This window comes from Pseudophryne corroboree, chromosome 7, assembly GCF_028390025.1.
Source record: "Pseudophryne corroboree isolate aPseCor3 chromosome 7, aPseCor3.hap2, whole genome shotgun sequence".
Taxonomy (NCBI): domain Eukaryota; kingdom Metazoa; phylum Chordata; class Amphibia; order Anura; family Myobatrachidae; genus Pseudophryne; species Pseudophryne corroboree.
In genome coordinates, this window is record NC_086450.1 from 26,425,532 (window position 1) to 26,449,617 (window position 24,086).

General features: G+C 50.4%; 1 protein-coding gene across 1 annotated transcript in view; it reads right to left on the reverse strand.

The window, feature by feature from the left end:
- The window catches only part of LOC134944214 (protein mono-ADP-ribosyltransferase PARP14-like), a 114,734-nt gene that overhangs the window by 74,534 nt on the left and 16,114 nt on the right, over nt 1–24,086 (reverse strand). Inside the window, exon 3 of the mRNA XM_063932796.1 lies at nt 6,905–6,935. Within this exon, the coding sequence (XP_063788866.1) occupies nt 6,905–6,935 (31 nt within the window). The remainder of the gene's footprint in view (nt 1–6,904; nt 6,936–24,086) is intronic.

The following is a 24,086-nucleotide window of genomic DNA, read 5'->3' on the forward strand; positions in this document are numbered from 1 at the left end:
ATCCCTCCAGCAGCAGTGTGCCCCCTCATCCCTCCCCCTGGCAGCAGCAGTGTGCCCCCTCATCCCTCCCCCTGGCAGCAGCAGTGTGCCCCCTCATCCCTCCCCCTGGCAGCAGCAGTGTGCCCCCTCATCCCTCCCCCTGGCAGCAGCAGTGTGCCCCCTCATCCCTCCCCCTGGCAGCGGCAGTGTGCCCCCTCATCCCTCCCCCTGGCAGCAGCAGTGTGCCCCCTCATCCCTCCACCTGGCAGCAGCAGTGTGCCCCCTCATCCCTCCCCCTGGCAGCAGCAGTGTGCCCCCTCATCCCTCCCCCTGGCAGCAGCAGTGTGCCCCGTCATCCCTCCAGCAGCAGTGTGCCCCCTCATCCCTCCCCCTGGCAGCAGCAGTGTGCCCCCTCATCCCTCCCCCTGGCAGCAGCAGTGTGCCCCGTCATCCCTCCAGCAGCAGTGTGCCCCCTCATCCCTCCCCCTGGCAGCAGCAGTGTGCCCCGTCATCCCTCCAGCAGCAGTGTGTCCCCTCATCCCTCCCCCTGGCAGCAGCAGTGTGCCCCGTCATCCCTCCAGCAGCAGTGTGCCCCCTCATCCCTCCCCCTGGCAGCAGCAGTGTGCCCCCTCATCCCTCCCCCTGGCAGCAGCAGTGTGCCCCGTCATCCCTCCAGCAGCAGTGTGCCCCCTCATCCCTCCCCCTGGCAGCAGCAGTGTGCCCCATCATCCCTCCAGCAGCAGTGTGCCCCCTCATCCCTCCCCCTGGCAGCAGCAGTGTGCCCCCTCATCCCTCCCCCTGGCAGCAGCAGTGTGCCCCCTCATCCCTCCAGCAGCAGTGTGCCCCCTCATCCCTCCCCCTGGCAGCAGTGTGCCCCCTCATCCCTCCCCCTGGCAGCAGCAGTGTGCCCCCTCATCCCTCCCCCTGGCAGCAGCGTGCCCCCTCATCCCTCCCCCTGGCAGCAGCAGTGTGCCCCCTCATCCCTCCCCCTGGCAGCAGCAGTGTGCCCCCTCATCCCTCCACCTGGCAGCAGCAGTGTGCCCCCTCATCCCTCCCCCTGGCAGCAGCAGTGTGCCCCCTCATACCTCCCCCTGGCAGCAGCAGTGTGCCCCGTCATCCCTCCAGCAGCAGTGTGCCCCCTCATCCCTCCCCCTGGCAGCAGCAGTGTGCCCCCTCATCCCTCCCCCTGGCAGCAGCAGTGTGCCCCGTCATCCCTCCAGCAGCAGTGTGCCCCCTCATCCCTCCCCCTGGCAGCAGCAGTGTGCCCCCTCATCCCTCCCCCTGGCAGCAGCAGTGTGCCCCGTCATCCCTCCAGCAGCAGTGTGCCCCCTCATCCCTCCCCCTGGCAGCAGCAGTGTGCCCCGTCATCCCTCCAACAGCAGTGTGCCCCCTCATCCCTCCCCCTGGCAGCAGCAGTGTGCCCCGTCATCCCTCCAGCAGCAGTGTGCCCCCTCATCCCTCCCCCCGGCAGCAGTGTGCCCCCTCATCCCTCCCCCTGGGTGGTTGACACCCCTTACCTGGCTGGTTGGCACCCATTCCCTCTCTGCCCCAGGTGGATGGTTCTAGTCTGTCTTTGTTCTGCTATAGACCAGATCCCATCGAGCTTGGTACTGCATATAGCAGGTCTTTATGTGTGTAATCTCTGACTACATTTTATTTTTTTGGTTGTTTAATGTATGTCTATGTGCTCTACCTGGTGCAATGTGTATAATGTGCTTTATCTGGTGCAATGTGTATAATGTGCTTTATCTGGTGCAATGTGTATAATGTGCTTTACCTGGTGCAATGTGTATAATGTGCTTTACCTGGTGCAATGTGTATAATGTGCTTTACCTGGTGCAATGTGTATAATGTGCTTTATCTGGTGCAATGTGTATAATGTGCTTTATCTGGTGCAATGTGTATAATGTGCTTTACCTGGTGCAATGTGTATAATGTGCTTTACCTGGTGCAATGTGTATAATGTGCTTTACCTGGTGCAATGTGTATAATGTGCTCTGCCTGGTGCAATGTGTATAATGTGCTCTGCCTGGTGCAATGTGTATAATGTGCTCTGCCTGGTGCAATGTGTATAATGTGCTTTACATGGTGCAATGTGTATAATGTGTTCTACCTGACGCAGAGTGTATAATGTGTTCTACCTGGCGCAGAGTGTATAATGTGCTCTACCTGACGCAGAGTGTATAATGTGCTCTGCCAGGTGCAATGTTTATAACGTGCTCTACATGGTGCAATGTGTATAATGTGTTCTGCCAGGTGCAATGTGTATAATGTGCTCTATCTGGTGCAATGTTTATAACGTGCTCTACATGGTGCAATGTGTATAATGTGTTCTACCTTAAGCAGAATGTATAATGTGCTCTACCTGGCGCAATGTGTATAATGCAGTGATTGCGCTGAGCCGGAAAAACAGTGGGTCCCAGGGACCCCTCACTTTTAAAAATTGGGTTCCTACCGGTCCTTTTCTGGGTCCCATTGGAATGAAGGTTCTTATTAATCTTATTAATGATTCAAATATAAAAACACATACTTGATTTGGACACTACAATAGTGTAGCAGGAGGGGGGAAGTGACGGTGCTGCTGGGCTGTGTACCATACAGGACACACTGCACCAGAGCTGTAACTAGACATTTTGGTGCCCTTGTGGCAGAGAGTGAATTGGTGCTCCCCCTCCCAAAATCTAAAGCATGGAAAGTGCACGCCAAAGACGCGCAGCAAAAATGGAGGGGCGTGGCCACATAATAGTGCCAATTCACATTACACCACACAGTAGTGCCGCTTATACACATTGCATGCACGCACACGCCCCCCCTTCCCCGCAGCACATACATAGTAACCAGCTCTCACCCCTGACTTCCCTTGCCGGAACAGCACATATGGTCTCCAGCGCTCCTCCCCGCAGCACATAGTCACCAGCGCTCCCCCGCAGCACATACAATCACCAGTGCTCCTTCCCCCCGCAGCACATTCAGTCACCGGATCACCCGAAGCAGCACATACACATAACTGCCAGCCTCCCTGGGAGTCTTGCATACTGTTCCAGGAAGCCGCGCGATCATGGCGGGACCCTGTGAACGAAGCCACTGTAAGTGAATAGGAGGGGAGCGGTAAGGCTCCACCTCCTCCATTTAAATCTAGGAAACAGCAATCGCTCCGATTTGCTGCTGCGGAGCTCGTCCCCGGGGACCCTTCCATTTTTGAAAAGTGAGTCACCGGATTTTAAAAGTGGGTAAAATACGCGCTATAGCGCGTTTCTGCGATCACTGTAATGTGCTTTACCTGGTGCAATGTGTATAATGTGCTCTGCCTGGTGCAATGTGTATAATGTGCTTTACCTGGTGCAATGTGTATAATGTGCTCTACCTGGCGCAGAGTGTATAAGAGGTTCTACCTGGTGCAATGTGTATAATGTGCTCTGCCTGGTGCAATGTGTATAATGTGCTCTGCCTGGCGCAATGTGTATAATGTGCTCTACCTGGTGCAATGTGTATAATGTGCTCTGCCTGGTGCAATGTGTATAATGTGCTCTGCCTGGTGCAATGTGTATAATGTGCTCTGCCTGGCGCAATGTGTATAATGTGCTCTGCCTGGCGCAATGTGTATAATGTGCTCTGCCTGGTGCAATGTGTATAATGTGCTCTGCCTGGCGCAATGTGTATAATGTGCTCTGCCTGGTGCAATGTGTATAATGTGCTCTGCCTGGTGCAATGTGTATAATGTGCTCTGCCTGGCGCAATGTGTATAATGTGCTCTGCCTGGTGCAATGTGTATAATGTGCTTTACCTGGTGCAATGTGTATAATGTGCTCTACCTGGCGCAATGTGTATAATGTGCTCTACCTGGTGCAATGTGTATAATGTGCTCTGCCTGGTGCAATGTGTATAATGTGCTCTGCCTGGCGCAATGTGTATAATGTGCTCTGCCTGGTGCAATGTGTATAATGTGCTCTGCCTGGTGCAATGTGTATAATGTGCTTTACCTGGTGCAATGTGTATAATGTGCTCTACCTGGCGCAATGTGTATAATGTGCTCTGCCTGGTGCAATGTGTATAATGTGCTTTACCTGGTGCAATGTGTATAATGTGCTCTACCTGGCGCAGAGTGAATAAGAGGTTCTACCTGGTGTAATGTGTATAATGTGCTCTACCTGGCGCAATGTGCATAATGTGCTCTACCTGGCGTAAAGTATATAATGTGCTTTACCTGGCGCAAAGTGTATAATGTGCTCTGCCTGGCGCAAAGTGTATAATGTGCTCTGCCTGGCGCAAAGTGTATAATGTGCTCTGCCTGGCACAAAGCGTATAATGTCTCTACCTGGCGCAGAGTGTATAGGAGGTTCTACCTGGTGCAATGTGTATAATGTGCTCTACCTGGTGCAATGTGTATAACGTACTCTGCCTGGTGCAATGTGTATAACGTACTCTGCCTGGTGCAATGTGTATAATGTGCTCTACCTGGTGCAATGTGTATAATGTGATCTACCTGGTGCAGTGTGTATAATGTGCTTTACCTGACGCAGAGTGTATAATGTGCTCTGCCTGGTGCAGAGTGTATAATGTGCTCTGCCTGGTGCAATGTGTATAATGTGCTCTGCCTGGTGCAATGTGTATAATGTGCACTACCTGGTGCAGTGTGTATAATGTGCTTTACTTGACGCAGAGTGTATAATGTGCTCTGCCTGGCGCAATGTGTATAATGTGCTCTGCCTGGCACAAAGCGTATAATGTCTCTACCTGGCGCAGAGTGTATAGGAGGTTCTACCTGGTGCAATGTATATAATGTGCTCTACCTGGTGCAATGTGTATAATGTGCTTTACCTGGTGCAATGTGTATAATGTGCTTTACCTGGTGCAATGTGTATAATGTGCTCTACCTGGTGCAATGTGTATAATGTGCTCTACCTGGTGCAATGTGTATAATGTGCTCTACCTGGTGCAATGTGTATAATGTGCTCTACCTGGTGCAATGTGTATAATGTGCTTTACCTGGCGCAAAGTGTATAATGTGCTCTGCCTGGCGCAAAGTGTATAATGTGCTCTGCCTGGCGCAAAGTGTATAATGTGCTCTGCCTGGCGCAAAGTGTATAATGTGCTCTACCTGGCACAAAGCGTATAATGTCTCTACCTGGCGCAGAGTGTATAGGAGGTTCTACCTGGTGCAATGTGTATAATGTGCTCTACCTGGTGCAATGTGTATAACGTACTCTGCCTGGTGCAATGTGTATAACGTACTCTGCCTGGTGCAATGTGTATAATGTGCTCTACCTGGTGCAATGTGTATAATGTGCTCTACCTGGTGCAATGTGTATAATGTGCTCTACCTGGTGCAGTGTGTATAATGTGCTTTACCTGACGCAGAGTGTATAATGTGCTCTCCCTGGCGCAAAGTGTATAATGTGCTCTGCCTGGCACAAAGCGTATAATGTCTCTACCTGACGCAGAGTGTATAGGAGGTTCTACCTGGCGCAATGTATATAATGTGCTCTACCTGGTGCAATGTGTATAATGTGCTTTACCTGGTGCAATGTGTATAATGTGCTCTACCTGGTGCAATGTGTATAATGTGCTCTACCTGGTGCAATGTGTATAATGTGCTTTACCTGGTGCAATGTGTATAATGTGCTTTACCTGGTGCAATGTGTATAATGTGCTCTACCTGGTGCAATGTGTATAATGTGCTCTACCTGGTGCAATGTGTATAATGTGCTCTGCCTGGCGCAAAGTGTATAGGAGGTTCTACCTGGTGCAATGTGTATACGCGGCACTACTGTGTGGTGTAATGTAAATTGGCACATCCTTCATTTTTTGCTGCGCACCTGTGGCGCACACTGTCCATACTTTGCATTATGGGGGGGGAGCCCAATTTACTTTCTGCCGAAGGGCACCGAAATGTCTAGTTACAGCTCTGGTGCAGGGTGTCCTGTATGCTACACAGACCAGCAGCATTGTCACCCCCTCCTCCCCTTGCAGCACTTTTGTAGTGTCCAAATCAAGTTTGTGGTTTTATATTTGAATTTTCAATCCGATGGGACCCAGAAAAGGACAGGTAGAACCCCAATTTTTAAAAGTGAGGGGTCCCTGGGACCCACTTTTTTTCAACTCAGCCCGATCACTGCAGTATAGCTAAAAACAAGGTTTGTGTATACCCATGGGGCCTAGTTCTATGTCGTACGCAGATGTTGCGATCAGTGACGTAACAACGGGACGGCAGCGGGCCCTGTGCCAGCCCCATCCCAAACCTGTAGCATCATGACGCCACACCTGAGCGCTCCAGCTCTGCAAAGTTACACTCTGTGCAGAGGATCCTATTGACGCGCTGAGCAACTCCAAAGGCTGCCGGGGAATCTCAGTCCTTGCACACTCGCATGCATAAGATGCAGAAACAGCCGTGGTTGCGTCCGCAGCAGAATCAGGCCCAATGACACACAGTATATTTGCTCCCACACTGCCCGTGTTCATTTTAAAATTCATAATTCAGAGGTTACGAGTAGAGATTACTAAACAAACCTAAGAGACACTTCCTGGAGACCATGCGCCAATTGTCAGCATCAGGTTCTGGGTTACACCAGAGAGCAATCGTCATTAGGGAAGTAAACTGTTCCTCATCCATGGCTATAAAGGTTTCTATCGCCACATCATACATGTTGACCAGGAAATAACTCCCCGTGTATTCCCAGCAACGTGCTAGACGCACAATCTTAGCAGTTCCCGGCCTGCGGTAACCAACCAAGCCTGGGCAAACTAGTGCTCAGATCTCCAGGGTCTCACATGTTGCATGAATAGAGCGGGCACAGCGTTCCCTGGACACAGAGTGGACAGAACCGTAGACGGCCCAGTCAGCGTGCTCAGTCCATCCACATTTGCAACGCTACTCTTAAGGTCAATTCTCATATAATGCTATAAACATATGATTGACGCGTCTTACCTGCCCCCGTGCTGGGTCCAGATGGTGGAACCTAAAAGAAGATGGACAGTTATGAGTCAGGATGATGTTTCTGCACTTGCTCTAGTTCTGATAAATCTACAATGTGACCATTACAGCCAGGCCTCTCTGCTGTATGGACTCACAGGTATACTGTGCTGATACAGGACTTATTACTGCCAGACCTCTCTGCTGTATGGACTCACAGGTATACTGTGCTGATACAGGACTTATTACAGCCAGACCTCTCTGCTGTATGGACTCACAGGTATACTGTGCTGATACAGGAATTATTACTGCCAGGCCTCTCTGCTGTATGGACTCACAGGTATACTGTGCTGATACAGGACTTATTACTGCCAGGCCTCTCTGCTGTATATACTCACAGGTATACTGTGCTGATACAGGACTTATTACAGCCAGACCTCTCTGCTGTATGGACTCACAGGTATACTGTGCTGATACAGGACTTACTACGGCCAGACCTCTCTGCTGTATGGACTCACAGGTATACTGTGCTGATACAGGACTTATTACTGCCAGATCTCTCTGCTGTATGGACTCACAGGTATACTGTGCTGATACAGGACTTATTACTGCCAGGCCTCTCTGCTGTATGGACTCACAGGTATACTGTGCTGATACAGGACTTATTACTGCCAGGCCTCTCTGCTGTATGGACTCACAGGTATACTGTGCTGATACAGGACTTATTACTGCCAGGCCTCTCTGCTGTATGGACTCACAGGTATACTGTGCTGATACAGGACTTATTACGGCCAGGCCTCTCTGCTGTATATACTCACAGGTATACTGTGCTGATACAGGACTTATTACAGCCAGACCTCTCTGCTGTATGGACTCACAGGTATACTGTGCCGATACAGGACTTATTACTGCCAGGCCTCTCTGCTGTATATACTCACAGATATACTGTGCTGATACAGGACTTATTACTGCCAGATATCTCTGCTGTATGAACTCACAGGTATACTGTGCTGATACAGGACTTATTACGGCCAGATCTCTCTGCTGTATGAACTCACAGGTATACTGTGCTGATACAGGACTTATTACGGACAGATCTCTCTGCTGTATGGACTCACAGGTATACTGTGCTGATACAGGACTTATTACTGCCAGACCTCTCTGCTGTATGGACTCACAGGTATACTGTGCTGATACAGGACTTATTACTGCCAGGCCTCTCTGCTGTATGGACTCACAGGTATACTGTGCTGATACAGGACTTATTACTGCCAGATCTCTCTGCTGTATGGACTCACAGGTATACTGTGCTGATACAGGACTTATTACTGCCAGACCTCTCTGCTGTATGGACTCACAGGTATACTGTGCTGATACAGGACTTATTACAGCCAGACCTCTCTGCTGTATGGACTCACAGGTATACTGTGCTGATACAGGACTTATTACTGCCAGACCTCTCTGCTGTATGGACTCACAGGTATACTGTGCTGATACAGGACTTATTACGGCCAGGCCTCTCTGCTGTATGGACTCACAGATATACTGTGCTGATACAGGACTTATTACGGCCAGGCCTCTCTGCTGTATGGACTCACAGGTATAGTGTGCTCATACAGGACTTGTTACTGCCAGACCTCTCTGCTGTATGGACTCACAGGTATAGTGTGCCGATACAGGACTTATTACTGCCAGGCCTCTCTGCTGTATGGACTCACAGGTATACTGTGCTGATACAGGACTTATTACAGCCAGACCTCTCTGCTGTATGGACTCACAGGTATACTGTGCCGATACAGGACTTATTACTGCCAGACCGCTCTGCTGTATGGACTCACAGGTATACTGTGCTGATACAGGACTTATTACGGCCAGGTCTCTCTGCTGTATGGACTCACAGGTATACTGTGCTGATACAGGACTTATTACGGCCAGGTCTCTCTGCTGTATGGACTCACAGGTATACTGTGCTGATACAGGACTTATTACGGCCAGGCCTCTCTGCTGTATGGACTCACAGGTATACTGTGCTGATACAGGACTTATTAAACTGTCCAGCGTGCAGTATTGCAAATAATAAGATTTTACTTACCGATAAATCTATTTCTCGTAGTCCGTAGTGGATGCTGGGACTCCGTCAGGACCATGGGGGATAGCGGCTCCGCAGGAGACAGGGCACAAAATTTAAAAGTTTGACCACTAGGTGGTGTGTACTGGCTCCTCCCCCTATGACCCTCCTCCAAGCCTCAGTTAGGATACTGTGCCCGGACGAGCGTACACAATAAGGAAGGATTTTGAATCCCGGGTAAGACTCATACCAGCCACACCAATCACACCGTACAACTTGTGATCTGAACCCAGTTAACAGTATGATAAACTTAGGAGCCTCTGAACAGACGGCTCACAACAATAACAACCCGATTTTTTTGTAACAATAACTATGTACAAGTATTGCAGACAATCCGCACTTGGGATGGGCGCCCAGCATCCACTACGGACTACGAGAAATAGATTTATCGGTAAGTAAAATCTTATTTTCTCTGACGTCCTAGTGGATGCTGGGACTCCGTCAGGACCATGGGGATTATACCAAAGCTCCCAAACGGGCGGGAGAGTGCGGGTGACTCTGCAGCACCGAATGAGAGAACTCCAGGTCCTCCTTAGCCAGGGTATCAAATTTGTAGAATTTTACAAACGTGTTCTCCCCTGACCACGTAGCTGCTCGGCAGAGTTGTAATGCCGAGACCCCTCGGGCAGCCGCCCAAGATGAGCCCACCTTCCTTGTGGAATGGGCCCTGACAGATTTAGGCTGTGGCAGGCCTGCCACAGAATGTGCAAGTTGAATTGTGCTACAAATCCAACGAGCAATCGTCTGCTTAGAAGCAGGAGCACCCAGCTTGTTGGGTGCATACAGTATAAACAGCGAGTCAGATTTTCTGACTCCAGCCGTCCTTGAAATATATATTTTCAATGCTCTGACAACGTCCAACAACTTGGAATCCTCCAAATCGCTAGTAGCCGCAGGCACCACAATAGGCTGGTTCAGGTGAAACGCTGAAACCACCTTAGGCAGAAACTGAGGACGCGTCCGCAGTTCTGCCCTGTCCGAATGGAAAATCAGATATGGGCTTTTATACGATAAAGCCGCCAATTCTGACACTCTCCTGGCTGAAGCCAGGGCCAGTAGCATGGTTACTTTCCATGTAAGATATTTCAAATCCACCGATTTGAGTGGCTCAAACCAATGGGATTTGAGAAAATCCAAAACTACATTAAGATCCCACGGTGCCACTGGGGGCACAACCGGGGGCTGTATATGTAGTACTCCTTTTACAAAAGTCTGGACTTCAGGAACTGAAGCCAATTCTTTCTGGAAGAAAATCGACAGGGCCGAAATTTGAACCTTAATGGACCCTAATTTGAGGCCCATAGACAATCCTGTTTGCAGGAAATGTAGGAATCGACCCAGTTGAAATTCCTCCGTCGGGGCCTTCCTGGCCTCACACCACGCAACATATTTTCTCCAAATGCGGTGATAATGTTGTGCAGTCACCTCCTTCCTGGCTTTTACCAGGGTAGGGATGACCTCTTCCGGAATGCCTTTTTCCCTTAGGATCCGGCGTTCAACCGCCATGCCGTCAAACGCAGCCGCGGTAAGTCTTGGAATAGACACGGTCCCTGCTGAAGCAGGTCCCGTCTTAGAGGTAGAGGCCACGGATCTTCCGTGAGCATCTCCTGAAGTTCCGGGTACCAAGTTCTTCTTGGCCAATCCGGAGCCACGAGTATCGTTCTTACTCCCCTGTGCCGTATAATTCTCAGCACTTTTGGTATGAGAGGCAGAGGAGGAAACACATACACTGACTGGTACACCCATGGTGTTACCAGAGCGTCTACAGCTATTGCCTGAGGGTCTCTTGACCTGGCGCAATACCTGTCCAGTTTTTTGTTGAGGCGGGACGCCATCATGTCCACCATTGGTCTTTCCCAATGGACCACAATCATGTGGAAGACTTCTGGATGAAGTCCCCACTCTCCCGGGTGCAGATCGTGTCTGCTGAGGAAGTCTGCTTCCCAGTTGTCCACTCCCGGGATGAACACAGCTGACAGTGCTAACACATGATTTTCTGCCCAGCGAAGAATCCTTGCAGCTTCTGCCATTGCCCTCCTGCTTCTTGTGCCGCCCTGTCTGTTTACGTGGGCGACTGCCGTGATGTTGTCCGACTGAATCAACACCGGCTGACCCTGAAGCAGAGGTTTTGCCAGGCTTAGAGCATTGTAGATTGCTCTTAGCTCCAGTATATTTATGTGAAGAGACGTCTCCAGGCTTGACCACACGCCCTGGAAGTTTCTTCCCTGTGTGACCGCTCCCCAGCCTCTCAGGCTGGCATCCGTGGTCACTAGGACCCAGTTCTGTATGCCGAATCTGCGGCCCTCTAACAGATGAGCACTCTGCAACCACCATAGCAGAGACACTCTTGTCCTTGTGGACAATTTTATCCGCTGATGCATCTGCAGATGCGATCCGGACCATTTGTCCAGCAGATCCCACTGAAAAGTTCGTGCATGGAATCTGCCGAATGGAATCGCTTCGTAAGAAGCTACCATTTTTCCCAGGACTCTTGTGCATTGATGCACAGATACTTTTCCTGGTTTTAGGAGGTTCCTGACTAGATCGGATAACTCCCTGGCTTTCTCCTCCGGAAGAAATACCTTTTTCTGAACAGTGTCCAGAATCATCCCTAGGAACAACAGACGTGTCGTCGGGATCAGTTGGGATTTTGGAAAATTCAGAATCCACCCGTGTTGTTGGAGCACTACTTGGGTTAGTGCTACTCCGACCTCCAGCTGTTCTCTGGATCTTGCCCTTATCAGGAGATCGTCCAAGTAAGGGATAATTAAGACGCCTTCTCTTCGAAGAAGGATCATCATTTCGGCCATTACCTTGGTAAAGACCCGGGGTGCCGTGGACAATCCAAACGGCAGCGTCTGAAACTGATAATGACAGTTTTGTACCACGAACCTGAGGTACCCTTGGTGTGAAGGGCAAATTGGAACATGAAGGTAAGCATCCTTGATGTCCAAGGACACCATAAAATCCCCTTCTTCCAGATTCGCTATCACTGCTCTGAGTGACTCCATCTTGAACTTGAATTTTTGTATGTACAGGTTCAGAGATTTTAGATTTAGAATCGGTCTTACCGAGCCGTCCGGCTTCGGTACCACAAATAGCGTGGAGTAATACCCCTGTCCCTGTTGTAGGAGGGGTACCTTGACTATCACCTGCTGAGAATACAGCTTGTGAATGGCCTCCAATACCGTCGCCCTGTCGGAGGGAGACGTTGGCAAAGCAGACTTTAGGAAACGGCGAGGAGGGGACTTCTCGAATTCCAACCTGTAACCGTGAGATACTACCTGCAGGATCCAGGGGTCCACCTGCGAGTGAGCCCACTGTGCGCTGAAATGTTTGAGGCGACCCCCCACCGCCCCTGAGTCTGCTTGTAAGGTCCCAGCGTCATGCTGAGGCCTTTGTAGAAGCCGGGGAAGGCTTCTGCTCCTGGGAAGGAGCTGCTTGTTGCAGTCTCTTACCCTTTCCTTTGCCTCGGGGCAAATAGGAATGTCCTTTTGCTCGTTTGTTCTTATAGGAACGAAAGGACTGCGGCTGAAAAGCCTGCGGCTTTTTCTGCTGGGAGGTGACCTGGGGTAAAAAGGTGGATTTTCCGGCCGTTGCCGTGGCCACCAGATCCGATAGACCGACCCCAAATAATTCCTCCCCCTTATACGGCAATACTTCCATATGTCGTTTGGAATCCGCATCACCTGACCACTGGCGCGTCCATAAACTTCTTCTGGCAGATATGGACATCGCACTTACTCTTGATGCCAGAGTGCAAATATCTCTCTGTGCATCTCGCATATAAAGAAAAGCATCCTTTAACTGCTCTATAGTCAGTAAAATACTGTCCCTATCCAAGGTATCAATATTTTCAGACAGTGACTCCGACCAAGCCACGCCAGCACTGCACATCCAGGCTGAGGCGATTGCTGGTCTCAGTATAACACCAGTATGTGTGTATATACTTTTTAATGTATTCTCCAGCCTCCTATCAGCTGGATCCTTGAGGGCGGCCGTATCAGGAGACGGTAACGCCACTTGCTTTGATAAGCGTGTGAGCGCCTTATCCACCCTAGGAGGTGTTTCCCAGCGCGCCCTAACCTCTGGCGGGAAAGGGTATAATGCCAATAACTTCTTTGAAATTAGCAGTTTCCTATCGGGGGTAACCCACGCTTCATCACACACTTCATTCAGTTCCTCTGATTCAGGAAAAACTATCGGTAGTTTTTTCAGACCCCACATAATACCCCTTTTTGTGGTACTTGCAGTATCAGAGATATGCAAAGCCTCCTTCATTGCCGTGATCATATAACGTGTGGCCCTACTGGAAAATACGTTTGTTTCTTCACCGTCGACACTGGATTCAGTGTCAGTGTCTGGGTCTGTGTCGACCGACTGAGGTAAAGGGCGTTTTACAGCCCCTGACGGTGTCTGAGACGCCTGGACAGGTACTAACCGGTTTGCCGGCTGTCTCATGTCGTCAACCGACTTTTGTAGCGTGCTGACACTATCCCGTAATTCCATAAACAAAGCCATCCATTCTGGTGTCGACTCCCTAGGGGGTGACATCACCATTACAGGCAATTGCTCCGCCTCCACGCCAACGTCGTCCTCATACATGTCGACACACACGTACCGACACACAGCAGACACACAGGGAATGCTCTGATAGAAGACAGGACCCCACTAGCCCTTTGGGGAGACAGAGGGAGAGTTTGCCAGCACACACCCAAGCGCTATAAATATATATAGGGACAACCTTAATAAGTGTGTTCCCTTTATAGCAGCTCAAATATTATAAATATCGCCAATAAGTGCCCCCCCTCTCTGTTTTTACCCTGTTTCTGTAGTGCAGTGCAGGGGAGAGTCCTGGGAGCCTTCCTCGCAGCGGAGCTGGGCAGGAAAATGGCGCTGTGTGCTGAGGAGAATAGGCCCCGCCCCCATTTCGACGGGCTTCTTCTCCCGGTTTTTTTGGAACCTGGCAGGGGTTAAATACATCCATATAGCCCCAGGGGCTATATGTGATATATTTTAGCCAGAATAGGTATATTACATTGCTGCCCAGGGCGCCCCCCCCCAGCGCCCTGCACCCTCAGTGACCGCTGGTGTGAAGTGTGCGGAGAGCAATGGCGCACAGCTGCAGTGCTGTGCGCTACCTCATGAAGACTGAGACGTCTTCTGCCGCCGGTTTCTGGACCTCTTCTCTATTCGGCATCTGCAAGGGGGTCGGCGGCGCGGCTCCGGTGACCCATCCAGGCTGTACCTGTGATCGTCCCTCTGGAGCTAGTGTCCAGTAGCCTAAGAAGCAAATCCATCCTGCACGCAGGTGAGTTCACTTCTTCTCCCCTAAGTCCTTCGTTGCAGTGAGCCTGTTGCCAGCAGGACTCACTGAAAATAAAAAAAACCTAACAAACTTTTTCTAAGCAGCTCTTTAGGAGAGCCACCTAGATTGCACCCTGCTCGGACGGGCACAAAAACCTAACTGAGGCTTGGAGGAGGGTCATAGGGGGAGGAGCCAGTACACACCACCTAGTGGTCAAACTTTTACATTTTGTGCCCTGTCTCCTGCGGAGCCGCTATCCCCCATGGTCCTGACGGAGTCCCAGCATCCACTAGGACGTCAGAGAAAAGGACATTTTTTGTTATTAAATGGAAATTCTTAACTACTGTAGTTCAGATCTAATTCTATCACTAAAATAAGTTTGTGCAAATCAGGATTTAGATAATGGCCAGAAACTACTCGCAGAAAGACTACGGAAACTTACAGACCAAGAAACTAAATAGAAAGAGTTTCTGCAGGTATAGGTACAAGTGAAGGAGATAAATCTATTTTAGAAAATAAATACCTTTGAAAGGGATGTAGCCACAATGTTGATATTAGCAGTATCAACACCACAATGTTGACAAGTTATGATGTTGACATTGAACATGTTGGCATCTGCAGGGATCGGAGGGTTAGGGCTAGGCTGCAGGAAGGGGAAGGTTAGGGTTAGGCTACAGGAAGGGGAAGGTTAGGGTTAGGCTGCAGGAGGGGGAAGGTTAGTGTTAGGCTGCAGGAAGGGGAAGGTTAGTGTTAGGTTGCAGGAAGGGGAAGGTTAGTGTTAGGTTGCAGGAAGGGGAAGGTTAGTGTTAGGCTGCAGGAGGGGGAAGGTTAGTGTCAGGCTGCAGGAGGGGGAAGGTTAATGCTAGGCTGCAGGAGGGGGAAGGTTAGTGTTAGGCTGCAGGAGGGGGAAGGTTAATGCTAGGCTGCAGGAGGGGGAAGGTTAGTGTTAGGTTGTAGGAGGGGGAAGGTTAGGGTTAGGCTGCAGGAAGGGGAAGGTTAGGGTTAGGCTGCAGGAGGGGGAAGGTTAGGGCTAGGCTGCAGGAAGGGGAAGGTTAGTGTTAGGCTGCAGGAGGGGGAAGGTTAGTGTTAGGCCGCAGGAGGGGGAGGGTTAGTGTTAGGCCGCAGGAGGGGTGGATTAAGCTGAGAGCAGGGAGGGTAAGTGTTAGGCTGTGGGAAGGGATGGTTAGGGATAGGCTACATGAGGGGAGGGTTAGGGTAATGCAGCAGGAGGGGAGGGTTAAGCAGAGGGCGGAGAAAGTAAGGTTTAGGCTGCTGGAGAGGAGAGATAGGGTTAGGCTGCGGGAGGGGAGGGTAAGGGTTAGGCTGTTGGAAGGGCGAGATAGGGTTAGGCTGTGGGAGGGGAGGGTTAGGGATAGGCTACATGAGGGGAGGGGAGAGTGAGGCTGTGGGAGGATAGTGATAAGGCAAGGCTGCGGGAGGGCAGGGATAAGGTAAGGCTGTGGGAAGGCAGGGATAAGGATAGGCTGCGGGAGGGCAGGGATAAGGTAAGGCTGCGGGAGGGCAGAGTTAAGGATAGGCTGCGGGAGGGCAGGGATAAGGTAAGGCTGCGGGAGGGCAGAGTTAAGGATAGGCTGCGGGAGGGCAGGGATAAGGTAAGGCTATGGGAGGGGGGGGCAAGGATAAGGTTAGGCTGCGGGAGGGCAGAGTTAAGGTTAGACTGCGGGAGGGCGGGGTTAAGGTTATGAGGGCACATCTGTAGTTTCTTGGTTTGGGCACTACCATTGTACTTGTATTTTATGACAATTTGGTACACAATGTTTCCCTCATGCTTCACAGAATAAAAAAATGTTTAACAATAAAATAAAAGGTAAAAATCCAGCTGCTCCGTATAAAGGCACTCATTCCGAGTTGATCGCTCGCTAGCAACTTTTTGCAGTGCTGCGATCAGATAGTCGCCGCCTATGGGGAGTGTATTTTCGCTTTGCAAGTGTGCAAACGCTTTTGCAGCCGAGCGGTACAAATTTTTTTTTTGCAGTTTCTGAGTAGCCCAGAACTTACTCAGCCGCTGCGATCACTTCAGTCTTTTTGGTCCCAGAATTGACGTCTGACACACGCCCTGCAAACGCTTGGACATGCCTGCGTTTTGCCAAACACTCCCAGAAAACGGTCAGTTGACACCCACAAACACCCTCTTTCTGTCAATCACCTTGTGATCGGCTTTGCGAATGGATTCTTTGTTAAACCCATCACCCAGCACCGATCCTCTTTGTACCCGTACGAAGCGCCTGCGCATTGCGGTGCATACGGATGCTCAGTTTTGCAGAGTTTTAACTTGATCGCATCGCTGCAAAAAGTTGCTAGCGAGCGATCAACTCGAAATGAGGCCCAAAGTTCCCCTGTTTGAGGCACAAGAGTACAACTGATATCCTCTGGGTTCAAAGGCCATCAGGGAGACAGAAGGGGTAGAGCAGCACTTGCAATATGAATTTTGTGTTTGCTCCTGGTTTGGCGCCCTCTACAGGCCAAGGTATAGCAGAGTCCCCCCAGACTGGATTCATGAGAAAGACTAATTGTATTTTCAGAAAAAAACAAAAAGTCCTCTTGAAAAAACACATCCACTGCCCTCGTCTGAGGGTCCCTGGTTTGAGAGCAATACCAGTAAAGCTTCTTGTTGAGACGAGAAGCCATCAAGTCTATCTGCGGGTCAGCCCCACCGGTGGGTAATCTGCTGAAACACCCGAGGGTGGAGTCCCCACTCTCCCGGGTGGAGGTTGTGACGACTGAGGAGGTCCGCTTCCCAGTTGTCCACTCCCAGAATGAAGATTGCCGACATTGCTCTTGCATTTCTTTCCACCCAGAGGAGTATCTGACACCTCTCGCATGTAGGCTCTACTTTTTGTCCCTCCTTGTCGATTGATGTACGCCACGGCAGTAGCGTTGTCCGACTGAACTTGGATTGCATGATTCGCGAGCAGAGGAGAGGCCTGAAGCAGAGCATTGTAGACTGCCCGAAGTTCCAGAATGTTGATCGGAAAGAGGGCTCAGTGGGCTGACCACCTGCCCTGGGACTGCGCCCCTTGGGTGACCACCCCATTCTCGCAGACTCGCATCAGTCGTGAGGAGGGCCCAATCCTGAATCTCGAAACTCCAGCCTTCCAGAAGATTGGAAAACTGCAGCCACCACAGGAGGTAAATCCTGGCCTGCGGTGACAGCCAAATCATCCGGTGCATCTGTATATGTGATCCAGACCACTTGCTCAGGAGATCCAATTGAAATGTTCTGGCATGGAACCTCCCATACTGGATCGCCTCGTAGTAGGCGACCATCTTCCCCAACAATCTGATGCAAAGATGGATGGATACACGAGCAGGTCGGAGCACCAAGCGGACCATCTCTTGAAGTGTTCTCGCCTTGTCCTCTGGGAGGAACACCTTCTGGGCCACCGTATCCAGTAACATCCCCAGGAACAGGAGCCGCCGAGTGAATTCCAGGTTGGACTTCTGTAGATTGAGAATCCACCCATGGCGTGACAGAAGTTGGATAGTATGGTTGATATGGAGCAATAAAAGCTCCCTGGATCTTGTTTTTATCAGAAGATCATCCAGGTAAGGGACAATCATCTCCGCCATCATCTTCGTGAATAACCTCGGAGCCGTGGACAGGCCAAAGGGTAGTGCCTGCTGGTAGTGATCTTCCAGTAGGGCAAACCTCAGAAAAGCCTGATGAGGTGGCCAAATTGGAATATGAAGGTAGGCGTCTTTGATATCCAGGGAAACCAGGAACTCCAGTTCTTCCAGACCGGCAATCACTGCCCTCAGGGATTCCATTTTGAACTTGAAAACCTTTAGGTAAGGATTCAAGGACTTTACGTTCAAAAATAAGAATTTACTTACCGATAATTCTTTTTCTCGTAGTCCGTAGTGGATGCTGGGGACTCCGTAAGGACCATGGGGAATAGCGGCTCCGCAGGAGACTGGGCACAAAAGTAAAGCTTTAGAACTACCTGGTGTGCACTGGCTCCTCCCCCTATGACCCTCCTCCAAGCCTCAGTTAGGATACTGTGCCCGGACGAGCGTACACAATAAGGAAGGATTTTGAATCCCGGGTAAGACTCATACCAGCCACACCAATCACACCATATAACTCGTGATCTAAACCCAGTTAACAGCATGATAACAGAGGAGCCTCTAGAAAAGATGGCTCACTACAGCAATAACCCGATTTTTTTGGTAACAATAACTATGTACCAGTATTGCAGACAATCCGCACTTGGGATGGGCGCCCAGCATCCACTACGGACTACGAGAAATAGAATTATCGGTAAGTAAATTCTTATTTTCTCTGACGTCCTAGTGGATGCTGGGGACTCCGTAAGGACCATGGGGATTATACCAAAGCTCCCAAACGGGCGGGAGAGTGCGGATGACTCTGCAGCACCAAATGAGAGAACTCCAGGTCCTCCTCAGCCAGGGTATCAAATTTGTAGAATTTTACAAACGTATTTGCTCCTGACCAAGTAGCTGCTCGGCAAAGTTGTAAAGCCGAGACCCCTCGGGCAGCCGCCCAAGATGAGCCCACCTTCCTTGTGGAATGGGCTTTTACAGATTTTGTCTGTGGCAGGCCTGCCACAGAATGTGCAAGCTGAATTGTACTACAAATCCAACGAGCAATAGTCTGCTTAGAAGCAGGAGCACCCAGCTTGTTGGGTGCATACAGAATAAACAACGAGTCAGATTTTCTGACTCCAGCCATCCTGGAAACCTATATTTCCAGGGCCCTGACAACGTCTAGCAACTTGGAGTCCTCCAAGTCCCTAGTAGCCGCAGGCACCACAATAGGTTGATTCAGGTGAAACGCTGAAAACCACCTTAGGGAGAAACTGAGGACAAGTCCTCAATTCCGCCCTGTCCGAATGGAAAATCAGATGAGGGCTTTTACAGGATAAAGCCGCCAATTCTGACACGCACCTGGCCCAGGCCAGGGCCAACAGCATGACCACTTTCCATGTGAGATATTTTAACTCCACATATTTAAGTGGTTCAAACCAATGTGACTTTTGGAACCCAAAAACTACATTTAGATCCCAAGGTGCCACTGGAGGCACAAAAGGAGGCTGTATATACAGTACCCCTTTCACAAACGTCTGAACTTCAGGGACTGAAGCTAGTTCTTTTTGGAAGAAAATTGACAGGGCCGAAATTTGAACCTTAATGGACCCCCATTTCAGGCCCATAGACACTCCTGTTTGCAGGAAATGTAGGAATCGACCTAGTTGAAAATTCCTCCGTCGGGGCCTTACTGGCCTCGCACCACGCAACATATTTTCGCCAAATGCGGTGATAATGTTTTGCGGTTATATCTTTCCTGGCTTTGATCAGGATAGGAATGACTTCATCCGGAATGCCTTTCTCCTTCAGGATCCGGCGTTCAACCGCCATGCCGTCAAACGCAGTCGCGGTAAGTCTTGGAACAGACAGGGTCCTTGCTGGAGCAGGTCCCTTCTTAGAGGTAGAGGCCACGGATCCTCCGTGAGCATCTCTTGAAGTTCCGGTTACCAAGTCCTTCTTGGCCAATCCGGAGCCCGAATATAGTGCTTACTCCTCTCCATCTTATAATTCTCAGTACCTTGGGTATGAGAGGCAGAGGAGGGAACACATACACTGACTGGTACACCCACTGTGTTACCAGAGCGTCTACAGCTATTGCCGGAGGGTCCCTTGACCCGGAGCAATACTTGTCGAGTTTTATAAACATGTGGAAGACTTCTGGGTGAAGTCCCCACTTGCTGACAGTGCTATCACATGATTTTCCGCCCAGCGAAGAATCCTTGCAGCTTCTGCCATTGCCCTCCTGCTTCTTGTGTCACCCTGTCTGTTTACGTGGGTGACTGCCGTGATGTTGTCCGAATGGATCAACTCCGGGTGACCTTGAAGCAGAGGTCTTGCTGAGCTTAGAGCATTGTAAATGGCCCTTAGCTTCAGGATATTTATGTGAAGTGATGTCTCCAGGCTTGACCATAAGCTCTGGAAACTCCTTCCCTGTGTGACTGCTCCCCAGCCTTGCAGGCTGGCATCCGTGGTCACCAGGACCCAGTCCTGAATGTCGAATCTGCGGCCCTCTAGAAGATGAGCACTCTGCAACCACCACAGGAGAGACACCCTTGTGCTTGGTGACAGGGTTATCCGCTGATGCATCTGAAGATGCGACCCGGACCATTTGTCCAGCAGGTCCCACTGGAAAGTTCTTGCGTGGAATCTGCCGAATGGGATTGCTTCGTAGGAAGCCACCATTTTTCCCAGAACCCTTTCATTGATGTACTGAGACTTGGCTCGGTTATAGGAGGTTCCCGACTAGCTCGGATAACTCCCTGACTTTCTCCTCCGGGAGAAACACCTTTTTCTGGACTGTGACCAGGATCATCCCTAGGAACAGACGACGAGTCGTCGGAATCAGCTGCGATTTTGGAATATTGAGAATCCAATCGTGCTGCCGCAACACTACCTGAGATAGTGCTACACCGACCTCCAACTGTTCCCTGGATCTTACCCTTATCAGAGAATCGTCCAAGTAAGGGATAACTAAAATTCCCTTCCTTCGAAGGAGTATCATCATTTCGGCCATTACCTTGGTAAAGACCCGGGGTGCCGTGGACCATCCATACGGCAGCGTCTGAAACTGATAGTGACAGTTCTGTACCATAAACCTGAGGTACCCTTGGTGAGAAGGGTAAATTGGGACATGAAGGTAAGCATCCTTGATGTCCCGAGACATCATGTAGTCCCCTTCTTCCAAGTTCGCAATCACTGCTCTGAGTGACTCAATCTTGAATTTGAACCTCCGTATGTAAGTGTTCAAGATTTTAGATTTAGAATCAGGAGAGGGTAGAGCCCTTGTTCTTACAAGCGTGTGAGCGCTTTATCCACCCTAGGGGGTGTTTCCCAACGCACCCTAACCTCTGGCGGGAAAGGATATAATGCCAATAACATTTTAGAAATTATCAGTTGTTATCGGGGGAAACCCACGCATCATCACACACCTCATTTAATTTCTCAGATTCAGGAAAACTACAGGTAGTTTTTCCTCACCGAACATAATACCCCTTTTTGGTGGTACTCGTATTATCAGAAATGTGTAAAACATTTTTCATTGCCTCAATCATGTAACGTGTGGCCCTACTGGAAGTCACATTTGTCTCTTCACCGTCGACACTGGAGTCAGTATCCGTGTCGGCGTCTATATCTGCCATCTGAGGTAACGGGCGCTCTAGAGCCCCTGACGGCCTATGAGACGTCTGGACAGGCACAAGCTGAGTAGCCGGCTGTCTCATGTCAACCACTGTCTTTTATACAGAGCTGACACTGTCACGTAATTCCTTCCAACAGTTCATCCACTCAGGTGTCGACCCCCTAGGGGGTGACAACACTATTACAGGCAATCTGCTCCGTCTCCACATCATTTTTCTCCTCATACATGTCGACACAAACGTACCGACACACAGCACACACACAGGGAATGCTCTGATAGAGGACAGGACCCCACTAGCCCTTTGGGGAGACAGAGGGAGAGTTTGCCAGCACACACCAGAGCGCTATATATATACAGGGATAACCTTATATAAGTGTTTTTCCCCTTATAGCTGCTGTATTTTTAATACTGCGCGTAATTAGTGCCCCCCTCTATTTTTTAACCCTTTCTGTAGTGTAGTGACTGCAGGGGAGAGCCAGGGAGCTTCCCTCCAACGGAGCTGTGAGGGAAAATGGCGCCAGTGTGCCGAGGAGGTAGGCTCCGCCCCCTTCTCGGCGGCCTTATCTCCCGTTTTTCTGTGTATTCTGGCAGGGGTTAAATTCATCCATATAGCCCAGGAGCTATATGTGATGCATTTTTTGCCATCCAAGGTGTTTTTATTGCGTCTCAAGGCGCCCCCCCCCAGCGCCCTGCACCCTCAGTGACCGGAGTGTGAAGTGTGCTGAGAGCAATGGCGCACAGCTGCAGTGCTGTGCGCTACCTTGTTGAAGACAGGACGTCTTCTGCCGCCGATTTTCCGGACCTCTTCTGTCTTCTGGCTCTGTAAGGGGGCCGGCGGCGCGGCTCTGGGACCTATCCATGGCTGAGCCTGTGATCGGTCCCTCTGGAGCTAATGTCCAGTAGCCTAAGAAGCCCAATCCACTCTGCACGCAGGTGAGTTCGCTTCTTCTCCCCTTAGTCCTTCGATGCAGTGAGCCTGTTGCCAGCAGGTCTCACTGAACATAAAAAACCTAAAACTAAACTTTTCACTAAGCAGCTCAGGAGAGCCACCTAGTGTGCACCCTTCTCGTTCGGGCACAAAAATCTAACTGAGGCTTGGAGGAGGGTCATAGGGGGAGGAGCCAGTGCACACCAGGTAGTTCTAAAGCTTTACTTTTGTGCCCAGTCTCCTGCGGAGCCGCTATTCCCCATGGTCCTTACGGAGTCCCCAGCATCCACTAGGACGTCAGAGAAATGGGCCATACCGAGCCGTCCGGCTTTGGAACCACAAACAGGTTGGAGTAGTAACCCTTGCCTCGTTGTGGAATCGGTACTGGGATAATGACGTGGAACTGGACCAACTTTTGGATGGCCTGTTGTAACGTAACCTGCATATCCTCTAAAGCTGATAAGCCTGATTTGAAAAATCATTGAGGAGGAGCACCATTGAACTCCCAACTTGTAGCCCTGGCAGGAGCTTTCCCAGATGCGGCTGAAGTGACGCAGTCGGGCTCCTACCTCGAGATCTCCTCGGGGTGGGTGGGCACAGTCATGCTGAGGACTTAGTGGAAGCAGAACTGGTGCTCTGTTCCTGAGAACCGGTGGTTGCAGGTCGTTTTGACTTACCTCTGGCGCCTCTATTTGCATTGGAGGCACCTCTGGCCCTAGAACGAAATCTGTTAGACCGAAAGGACTGAACAGACCGCACCGGGTAGGAACGCCTAGCCGGCGGGGCCCAAAGGGAAGGAACGTGGATTTCCCAGCAGTCACTTTGGAAATCCACGTATCCAACTCAACCCCAAATAGAGCGATTCCCCAGAAAAGGGGAGAGATTCCACACTGCACTTCGATTCTGCATCCGCAATCCACTGACGCAACCACAAAGTCCTGCGCGCCGACACTGCCATGGCAGAAGTCCTAGCATATATATTCCCCTTCTCCTTGAGCAAATCACACAGGACGCGTGTAGTGTCCTGAATGTGCCTTAGGAGGGTCACCGTAGTGACCAGAGGCAAAGCCCTGGAGAGGCTCTCCTGAATTTGAGTGGCCCATGAATGAATAGAATGGGTCATCCAGCAACCCGCTATGACCGGCATTTGCGATACACCTGCTGCCATGTAAATAGATTTGAGTGTAGCCTCTATGTTTCTGTCCTCAGGATCCTTTATAGTACTGTGTAACATCTGCCCTAGCAGCTAAGTCTGCAGCAGCCTGTTGTAGCCTGAGTTTTCTGTACATTAGCAGTGAGCTGGGAGACATATCAGACATCATAGTTTCAAGAGACCATAGCCAGGAGGGATCTGGACCCTCTCCCCCAGCCCCTTCACTGATGTGTGAAGATCGGCTGCAGTGTTTACAAAAAATAGAATCAGATGATACTGGAGAGAATCTAGTGTGTTATACACTGCACAGCTTGTGTTTACCCATCTTTCACAGTAGGCACATGAACATTCACAAAGACGGGTAATACTGATCAAGCCTGAGAGAGAGAGAGAGAGAGAGAGAGAGAGAGAGAGAGAGAGAGAGAGAGAGAGAGAGAGAGAGAGAGAGAGAGAGACACACACACCAACACACC